The sequence below is a fragment of the Dromaius novaehollandiae genome, chromosome 5 (assembly GCF_036370855.1).
Source record: "Dromaius novaehollandiae isolate bDroNov1 chromosome 5, bDroNov1.hap1, whole genome shotgun sequence".
Lineage (NCBI taxonomy): Eukaryota > Metazoa > Chordata > Aves > Casuariiformes > Dromaiidae > Dromaius > Dromaius novaehollandiae.
The window spans coordinates 55,602,349-55,613,267 of record NC_088102.1 but is presented as its reverse complement, the minus strand read 5'-3'; the positions used below and the strand labels follow the sequence as shown (position 1 = coordinate 55,613,267).

The 10,919-nt window shown below is 44.7% G+C and overlaps 1 protein-coding gene across 1 annotated transcript; it reads right to left on the bottom strand.

The window, feature by feature from the left end:
* Positions 1–4,980: 4,980 nt before the first annotated feature.
* Positions 4,981–7,218, bottom strand: FIBIN (fin bud initiation factor homolog). Its single transcript, XM_064512872.1, has one exon. It carries the CDS (start codon positions 6,834–6,836, stop codon positions 6,222–6,224), a length of 615 nt encoding a protein of 204 aa, XP_064368942.1. The 5' UTR covers positions 6,837–7,218; the 3' UTR covers positions 4,981–6,221.
* Positions 7,219–10,919: the final 3,701 nt, after the last annotated feature.

Genomic DNA, 10,919 nt, shown 5'->3' with positions numbered 1-10,919 from the left:
AATCACACAGTAAGAGAGAAAGGAAGAGCTGCAGCCAGGTTGTGCTTTGAGGGTAGAAGTATCTATTCCTGAAGTTAGTTACGCCATTCATCTACTGTCCTGGCTCACTTGTTATGAACCTTCCCATTCTGAGGTGCCTGGCACATCCAGAGGGAATAGAGAAAACACACTCGCCATGACCTTAATTCCGAGAATCTTAAAAAGACAGAAAAAAGACACTTAATGAAATCATGAACAGAGTTCATGGGGTGAACACCATGTTTTGCAAGGATAAGTGTTGTATTTGGTAAGGAAAACTTGGCTTAGTTTTCCTTCCTCAGGAAAAAAAAAAAAAAGTGAGCATGATTCACCTCCTGTTAACACAGTTTTTTCTAGGGTTACTCTTGAACTATCATGAGAGATGCAGCAGTTAATGAGGCCCACAGTGTCCAGCAGTGATCTCAGCACAGTGGTAACCGATTCCCAGCTGTATTCTAAAATCAACGTGTTATGCATGAATTAATTTGAACAGTATATTCCTGGGTGAAAGAGGGAAAAAAAGCATTCCCCTAAATTATCCAACTGAGCTAAAGAACCATCTTCAGTTTGCAGATCCAAAAGGACATTTGTTTGGGTTGCCCTGAATTCCAAACGGCACTGAAAAGTCTTTTAGAGAAGTTTTTTTCTTTTTTTTAGAAAGGTGTTTTAAAGAAAGCTGATACATTGTTATCATATTTGCTAGATCACTTGCCTGGCATCCAATTTAAGATCTCTCCTGTTTCTCTCTGCTGAGGGAACTAAGTCATGTAATTTAATGTTAATTAATATTAACTTAGAAATAAATTCATATTCACTAAAAAAGGACAAAGTCTGCTGCTAAGGAAGTTGACTACCCTTGATTAACCAAAGAGCCGTTAACACAGAAAGTGTATGGGGAAGATTTCTTTCTTTATCATGACCCAGGTAAATGCATAATAAGCTCTTAAATAAATTGAAGCCAGATAGCTGAAGACCAAAGGCTTATTTAGAGCCTGCTGAAGTAACTCTGTTGGACCAAGCCCTAAGCTGTGAAAATCCTGGTTGCATATTTTTGAGAAGAGATGATCCATTAAGTAGACAGAAAAAAAACCCATCTTGCAGTTTGGACAGTCTGTCTATGGTAAAGCCTTTATTATTACAGTAAAACTAATTTATGATGGTAACTCCTGTTGCAGTAAAATGTTTGCAGTATGAAAATGTATGGAAAATATGATGCAAGTACCTAGCTTTTTCTGTCATCCTATGCTTGCCAATCTCTAGCACTGGAGAATGAATCTCTGTCTAAGCCAACATTCTCCAAGGATTTTTTTTGGTCTCCAAAACAAGTTAAGACGTAATAAACACTTGCTGTCACATAAGTAATTTCAGGATGCATTTTCCAGTATTTAAAAGAGGTATACATATGGCCTACGCAAAACTGTCTTCTGAGAAAATATGATACACTTGGCATTATCTTTTTTTATGAAACAATGTCAATGGCATGTTGGAGACAATCAGCGATACCTCCCCAAGGTAAGGCAGTTCTTGAGGATGAATGACTCTACAAGCCATGAATGGCTCTTTCTAAGCCGCATCATTAAAAACCTAATGATTATGGAGACCATATGTTTTTTTCTTTACAGAATTAGTCATTAAACTTTGCCTTTTCCAGTTGTAAACTGATCTTGTAGGCAAGATGACAACTTTATGAAGAAAATAAAATAATCATAGAGCTAGATTTTTTTACCTGACATATACATTCCAGTAAGAGCTTTTTAAAAAAGCATGTAGTTGGGTCAGTATCTTTGCCAGTTTCTGTATATTTCAGGAACCAAATATAGACCCCCAAGTTATTCAATTTTTAGCTAACAGCTAGCCAGAAATCAAAGTGATAGAAAATAAATTCCCTGATAGTCTGCAAACAAAAGTACATTTTAGCAGTTAGAAAAATGCCGGATAAGTTTTAAACATACAGGATTACTTCATGAATAATGTCTGTCAAATACATTTCACTCAGCAGCACTTTAATGGCTTCTCACTCACGTTGGATATTACTTCTGTTATTGGTTAAAAAAAGAAAAAAAAAAAAAGCTAACACTAAAGGAACATGAAGCCTACCTAAACAAGACATCCCCAATAGAATTTCTCCCTGCTTCTCCACAAAACAAAGATTTTCAAGGTAAGATGAAAACGCAGAGCTGATGCTTTGCCTGTAGCTTACTGTATTATTTCTATTGAAGTACGGTCTGAGGGAAGTGCATTTTTTGCTTCTCAGGTACACATCTTGGCAACCTGCATCCCAGCACAGTACAACATCTAGGAGCAACAATATAACTTAAGATACTTCACACATCAAGCTTAGCACATACAGTATCTTTCAGAAACTTACCTTGTTTTCAAAAGCTTCCTTTGACTTTTCTGTTTCTCAGAAGGGTCCTGAACAGGCTAACCTGTGAAAGTTGGAAATCCTGGAAGTTTCACTTCAGAAAGCTACAGTGTGCTCCACCAGCCCTACTTCCCCAACCTGAGAGTTGTCAAGTGACCCCAACGTGATTGCTTTCAGATGCAGCCCGTTGCATGCTCAGCCTTTCCTTGCTGAAGCTTTTATTGAGCTCATGTGAGACAGCACAGTTTGCTCCCTGTTTATGTTTTGAACTTCCTATCTCAATTTATATGTTGGTAGATATGAGAATGTTGACAGTACAGCATCAACTTTGAAAATATGCTCCCTATGTGCAGGGGAGGAGTGGAAGCTTGCCTCTTAATGACTTGCTTCGACTCTTAATGAGTTAAATCATAGCCGAGAAGCAAATTAAAGAAAACCTTTGAAACTGCAGTACTAAGTAAGCTCTCAATTCCAGCTGTATTAATTGATTTTTTTTTCCAGAAAACATTGTTATCTGCTGTTCTGTACCATCAACTCTTAATAAATTCAGGAAAGAATATACCTTTTCTATATTTGAAAAATCTCTTGTGAAAAAAGACCAAGACAGCTTAGTGTTACTTCCACTTTCTGGCATTAAAAAAAAAAAAAAATCCCAATATTGTTGCAATATTTAAACACAACAGGAGGAGCTGTTGGGTCAAAATAGCTGTTAGTCATTCTTGTAAGGCTCTCTGCTTAAAAATCTTTAGTAAATTTTCAATGAAAAGAAATGCCTTTACTATTTGAAATGCACTGTATAAAACCAAAAAATCTCCATCTCTTCTAGTTTTATCAGATAAAAACAAACAAAAGCAGCAAATATTGAGGAACTGCAATATAGTTTTCATAGTTTTTAAAGGTCTACTTTGAATTTGAAGAGCTTTAAGTGCTGGAAAGCACTGAACACCCAGTTCTTGCAGGCACTTCAGATTTGTAGTGCAGTTTATCAGACTGCAGTTTTGAAAAGGCCATTTAGTTATATCAGCTCTGACACAGAACTGATGCATGTTTAATGAATAGTTATGCACATACGTGCTCAGGCCAGCCAAACTGATAAACCAAATTCAAGCGGATCTAAATGTCTTAAAAGGGCTTTGTGCTGCCTGCATAAAGTTCACCTATGACACTTTTTATTAAACATGTGAACTCACATACAGACCAGATCTAGATTTACCCATTTTCTTTAAAAACAGAACATTTAAAGTCCCATATAAGCAGTGTTATGTAAGCATAATTGTTATGGCGCTGAAAATTGATTTCCTTTTTTCCCTGTTTCAACCTCAACTATAAAAATGTATATATTCTGCTGAAATATAAATCACCAATGGATATTTATCGGTGGAAAAGTGAAACATTAACATGGATTTTAAAGAACCGTATTTTGTTTCATTGGATGAACAGAGGTGTACTGAGCTGAAATGAGTTACACTGAAAATCTTCACATATCTCCTGTAATCTCCTGCTCTACAGATATTTACCCTCTTAGCATGCTACGTACTGTGGGACAGTTTGGGATGATTGACAAAAAGTTTGCTACTTCAAATAGCCAAGCTACTGAAAGTGTATTCAAGAAACTCTTTTACACTGCTACTAGTAGGATTTCAATACTGTTCTCGCATGGCCAAAAAAACCCTAGCATGGCTTGCCATTTTAGTTTCTTCAGTAATGTTTACAATTCATGTTATAACCAATGACTCAGTAAGTGAGTAAGCAGAGACAAAAACTCATGATTTAATTGTCTTGCAAGGATGTGGCTTGGGCAGGGTTTTAAGACGGATCTGGGCACAAACGGAACCATGTGACATCTCTGGCCCATAATTCCAAAAGAATGAAATTCAGAGGGAAAGGAGAGGCTGCGGGCAAATGAAACTCTCAGGCATTTTTAAAGCTCTTCTTTAACATAGGCAGCAATACTATATGGCTTGCTGTGATAGTAGGAAGACTAGACTCAGTGACTTAGATGGCCCTTCTCAGTCATGCTATTACGTATGACCGTAACAGCAACTGAAATATCACAAGTAAATTAATTTTTAACAGCTAGAACTTCTCATTCCTTCTCACTTGAAAAAAAAAACCTTGAAAATAACACCATGAGTAGTTCCACCGAAATCAATCAATAAAATGCTTCAATTTTTAAAGGGCCTGAAAGGCAGATCTCCAAAGACACAGAGGAATTTAAGGTGTATCTAGACATCTTAAAGTATCTTGTTAGGAGCATAACTCTCACTAGCCGCCAGAATGGCCTGCAAGGTCTGTAAGCACATACCTTCATCAGAGGTATCCTGATGCCTTTAAAGCTCCGGTCGTACGTGCCTCATGTCGCCATTACACTTTTGAGTAACTTACCCAACTTGATGGCTTGTGGACCAATGTGAGTAGGGTTAACAAAAATGAGACCTCAAATATTCATAAAATCTCTCCTCTTCCAGTGCTATGAAGTTGCCAGTTTCTTACATTGGCTTGTTTTATTTTTTTTCCTCCTTAAAGACTTACAAACTACAGAAATCTGCAATAAACACTTCTCTGTAGCATTGCATTTAATGAAACATGCTTACCTCTTGAGTGTGTAAATTTTTATTTATTTTTACTAAAAAGCAAGTTATTTCATTTGGCAGAGTCTACATATTCCCAAAGTTTTGCTGAATAGATGTATTACAATGCTATGTTTCAAATCAAGAATGACTCAAGCAGAACAATAAGAGAAGAAAAGAAGCGCTTTGACATTGTTTTCAAATATTTATTAAAACAACGTATAACTTTTTTTCATCCAAACAGTGATTCTGCCTGCAGTATCTGTAACCTAGTAGCCATATTACCCCAAATTGATGATTAAATATTGGTGATTCTAAAACCTCAGATAATCCCTCCCTCCTCCCCACCAGGCACTTCTGCTATTGTCTAGGAGCACAAACAATTTTAATAACAGCTTAGCTAGCAAAAGTACAAAGGCACCAACAATAAATGTCACTGTGTAGGAACAGACAAATACCTTTTGTCTGCTTAAAAAAAAAGAACACCACACACTAGGAAACCGGGCTCTTAAATTTAGGATCTGAAACTACAATCAGTGCTAGGGCTCCTCCTCCTTACTACAAAAACCCGCATGGGCATTCTCGGGGTCTGACATAAGCCTTTCTGGCTGGCTCTGGGGGTTACAATAGCTCAGTGTCACAGATAAGCAAGCCTTGAAGGGCACTCTGCCAGAACAGCTCCCTTCTTTCGAAACACAAATGGGAATCACAGCTTTAGGTTAAGTAGTAGAGCAGTATTTTATGTGAGTAGAATATGTGCTGTTAAAAAAAAAAAAAAAAAGTTCAGACTAGGGGGCCAGAGGTTTCACCCTGAATGGGAGTAACAAGGAAAGCAGTTCAGGCGCTACTACACGAGAGTCTGAGCGCTTCACCCACGTCCGTGGTAGCTGAGCCTGGGTGGAGAAGGCGATGCGTTAACGCACAACAGAAAACCCAAGATGAGAGCACTCGCTTCGCTTCGTAGGGCAACACGAACCATATAACACGGGGTACTGTGTTTTTTTTAAATATGGGGTATTAATTTAAACAGACCTCTAACCTTCCACTTCACAGGGACGCGCTGGTTGCTTATGGAGTCCAGCGCAATAAATACGGCCGCGGAAGGAGGGGTTACCGGGGCGGTCGCGCCGGGCGAGGCTCCCACGCGGCGCCGCAGGTCCCGCGGCGGCTCGGCGCCCCGCGGAGGGGCCCGGCCTCGGCGGCGGCTCCGGGGCCCCGGTCCCGGTCCCGGGCGCGCAGGGGGGCGGCGGCGGCGGGCGGGCGCCGGGTCAGGCGCGCAGGTAGTCGGTGCGCAGGCGGCTGAGGCGGGCGCCGTGGCTGCGCACGGTGAGGGTGAGCAGGTCGTGCTTGTCGCGCAGGCCGCTGGAGACGCGCAGCGTGTCGCGCAGCAGGGCGCGGGCGCGCAGCAGCAGGCCGAGGCAGGCGTCGCCGGGGCGGGCGCCGTCGCGGCCCTCGGGCTCGCGGCCCTGGCGGAACTTGCTCTCCAGCTCGCTGAGCGCCCGCTCCGAGCTGGAGTAGGCGTCGCCGATCTGCGCGGCCTCGCGGCGCAGATACTGGCTGTAGCTCTCCTCCCCGTCCAGGTCGTAGGAGATGCTGCGGCCGATGCCCTCCAGCACCCGGCCCGCGTCCTCCACCTGCCGGCCCAGCACCGTCAGCTCCTCGCGCAGGCTGAGGCCGCCGCCCGCCGCGCCGCACCGCCGCGGCTCGCTCACCCTGAAGAGCAGCTGGCACCGCTCGGGGTCGTCGTTCTCCTCGTAGTCGCCGTCCGGCACGAAGTAGTGGTGCAGGCTCCCGTTGGACATCTCGGGCTGCAGCGGGCCGTCGAAGTAGCCGCGGCACAGGCTGCCCAGGCAGCCGAGCCACAGCAGGCGCAGCGCCCGCATGCTGCGGCCGCCCGCGCCGCGCCGCGCCGCACCGCCTAGGGCAGCCTGGGGCGGCCTAGGGCAGCCTAGGGGCGGCCTAGGGCAGCCTAGGGGCGGCCGGCGCCGCGCCCCGGCCCGCGGCTCGCCCGCCCCATGGGCCGGCCCGGCTCTCCCCGGCGGCGGCGCCCGGCGGTCCGCGCTGCTCTCCGCCGCGGCACCGGCAGCGCTCTGGTGTCGGGTTACGCGCGTCCCGCCTTTAAGGGGCCGCGGAGGCGCCGGCCAGGAGCCGCGGCCGCGCAGGGGGCCGCTCCGCCGGCGGCCGCGGCCGCCCCGCGCGCAGGGGCGGGAGCGCGGTCGGTCCCCCGCGGAGCAAGGGGAGGAAACGGAGCGCGGCTCGCTCGGCTCTGCTGGCTGCCGTGTGCCCGCAGCGAGCGAAGCGTGCGGGGCCGAGAGGGGCAGCGGGGCGGCGGGCAGACCCCGTGCTTCGGCGCCGGTAAACGCTTGGGAGAAGGGGGCTCCCGTATCAGGGGTAATGCAATAAACCTCCGCGGCTGAAGCTGGGAAAGTGAAATCTAACTGTAGGCACTTGAATCTGTTCTTTACTAAAACGTCAAATGCATCTGGGGAAGAGTGCATCTCAGCTCATCCCAAGACACTGACCGTAAGTCTGGGAGCGTTTCTCTGCTTTCACGAACCACTACTCTCTATGAATCCAGCAGCTGGATTACAGAGGGGTTGTTACCTTGAGCATAACTAATGCAAATCTCCCTTTACTGTTTTCTGAATTGTTAAACCAAAGTGAGATCACAAAAAGAAAGGGTCCGGAAAGTCACCAGCTCCTTTCACATCATTTCTTCTCTTTTATGGGAAAAAACTCCCACCAGCAGCGATCAGACCAAATCCTTTAGTCATCCAGAGTTAAAACTCCCACTGCTGTTCATGAGAGCTTTGCATGCAAAAATACTTACATCAGCTCTTTAGTATAAATATTTTAGCTATCATCCAATGTTGAAGCTCTCTGCATGTTGTAAGAAGCTGCGATGCTTATGGTTAACTTTACCGGGAAACAGGTCAGCCACTCGTGCTGTGTCTCTGCTTTGTTTCGCTATCGGACATCGCAGATTGGAGCCTTATGGGGCTTTAGGGACCTAGGCTCTATCATTCTGGCATGTTGCCATTGATTTAGACACACACCTTTCAAAACCCTTTCCTCACAGCTGCTGCATTTAGTAACCACAAGCTATTCCTGCTTCTGGGCAAACATGAGGCAAATAACTGACTGCTACAGTGACTAATTGACACAAAGTAGTGAAATATTAATTATGCCAAAGATTAGAACCCAATCCTTCTCTTACCTGAGCACTCCAAACACAACCCTGCAGAAACTCTTTGGCTCTTTTTGGTCTCATTTTTGGTTATTCCATGCAAAGAGCTACACCCTAAATCAACTACTAGTTGAGAGACTACCAGGGCAGTCAGGAAGTACAGGCTTCATATCTTTCTGGAGAATGGATGTAACTGAACTGTCTTTCATATCCTTCCTGAATCCTACTGCTGGCCTTAGGCTGAAGAACTCTGGCTGTATTTTATGAGAAAGGGGTGACAGAGGCCTCCTCCTCCAGGGATGCAGTTCACAAGTGCAACTGTCAAGCAGAGAGAAGCACTTTCCTGCAACCTGGAGATGAATGAGGCCTAAAAACCATCCTGTCCTCAGTATTTCCGCGTATCCGGCTTTGGTGGCCGTCTGCTGATTGTCCTCGGGTGCCTAATCTCCCCATTGCACAAATTCCTGGGAGCTCAGGCTGGAGTAATGGGTTTAACTACGTGGCTAGACTCTTGAAAGTAAGATATAACACTATCAAATGTAAGCTCTCACTGTGACTGTAGCCTTTAAAACTTAATGATAACCAGACCGTAAGGGTTCCCAAGCGTTGACTTTAGAAGCTATTGAAGCACCTCATGTAAGCCCCGAAGGACGTAAGACCAAGAAACAAAAGCAACAAAGAAACCTATCAACTAGCCAACGACGCAAAAACCTAGCCCAGATACGGCAAGGGTAATACCTGAACACTTTGTTTATTGAATTGCACCAAGTAGTGCTTCCAAGCCCCAAAGTCAGTTAAGACCACTTGCATATAAACCCCTCAAGGTGAGCAATGTTTGCAGAATCCAGTCAGCTTTTGCACTGCTGAAAACCCAAGCCAGACAAGCTATCCAGACAGAAATGCTCCACACATTTGGAAACATTTTAAGTTTGTAATTAAATTCAGAAAACATCATATAAGTAGGTTGGATTAGGCTAAGCTTTTGTGCTTCAGGTTTCTATAAAAGGTTTAAAGCTTATTCAACTGAGCTTGCTTGGCATTTGTCCTTGGTCTGTGTTTGCCAATAGGGGCTCTTTCAAACACTTTTATTCCCAGGACACTCTTGTTTCACCTCAGATTTTATTTGGTTCCCAATTCTTTGCCAGCCATAGTACTGTATCCACATAAGTTTCCACCCAGGCTGGTGTTGTTGCCAGTTGACTGGTTTGGCTGATACTTGGGTTGCGGTGTACTTCACTTTTGAGGTCTCTTCATGCAAGTACAGCACTGTAAATCACTTAGCTATAGCTTTGTCAGCATGGTTGCGCTTTCACCAGCGCCACAGTGGGTAAAAAATCCAGCCTTAGGAAATACTTTTTCTCCCTCTCTCTATATATTCCAAGACTAAGAGGCATCTGTTGCTACCTGCTGCAGCTGCTGACTCCTGGCCATTGCTGTTCTCAATCCAATATGCATTATTCAAATTTTAATTAAATGTTACATCAAAATAGTCTCTTCCCAAGTAATTTCCCTGGCATATCTGCTTCTGAAGGATCTGCAGCTTTAGTGGCCCGGGGTCAAAGTGGGGATAAAAGCTGAAACCTGCTGAAAGACGTTCTACGACCTGACCGTATAGGCAGCACCTCTACGGTTCAGGACTACCATGCGACAGAACCCTGTGTCTGGACTGAAAATGTACACCAAGTACGCATCAAACAACTGGAAAGATGTAGGGTCATGCTGACAGAACAATATTTTCCACGAGTAGCCGTTATTCGTTCTAAAATCACACTTAGAAGACAAAAATCTTAACAATGCATTGAGCTAGTCTAATACAAATACCTTCAAGCTGTCCATAAAACCATGCACATAGAAGTGAAAATCAGGTGGCTTTTTTTTGTAAGAAATACACTGAAAGCAACATTTACCTTTACGTATCTATCAAGACGTGAGTTGAAGGGTCAGATGTTTCCATCACAATTAGCAGCAGCAGCAGCAATGCTACAGCAATGACTGAAACAACAACATAAAAATTAGTGTCAATGTAGAGTTTTTAAAAGTAGTTTGTGGATTATTTGGGAGACACAGAGGGCAACAAAACAGGAGGAGGACAGAAGGGAATTTGTCAAGAATACCAGAAAAGCAGGGTGGAGAGAAACACGAAGGAGAGGGCAGTTTTTTGCTGAACACTTCTCTCTCTGCTAGGAACCCATAGGGGTAGTTGTAGGAGATCAGAGATCTGCGGAATTTCTGGGATGCAGCCAAGAAACAGCTGTTCCTCGTGGCATGCTCCCATGAAGACCCTCCTTGAAATCCTGGCAGCACTGAAGTCATTTTCAAAAGTCCCATTGATTTTACCATGATAATATTTTATCCCCTGTGTCTGCTAAAGCATTTAAAAACTCCTTCTGCGTAAACGAAGGTACTGGAAACAAGCAATAAATAAATAAGTGCACTGATACTGTCTTTTTACAAATGCTTGGCAAGATATTCCGCTATGGTAAAGCCATCGTTTCTCCGCTGAACAGCATTAGGTTTATAACAGCATAAATAAGAGCAGAATTAGCTCTGCAGGAAAAGCTGTGCGTTAGCCGCTTACACAGCCGCACTGCGATCAGCCCCCGGTTCTGTGCAGAGAGCGCCTGGGAAGCGGTGGCGAGCCCGCAGCCCCGCCGCTCGCGTAGCCCCGCTCGGCAAGCACAGCTCGATCTTCAGCTCTTGGCTCCCCCGCGACTGCTATTTTTGTCGCAGACCGTGGTAAACTCTGCAGCACCAGAGTGTTTTGGATGCAAATGGCCAG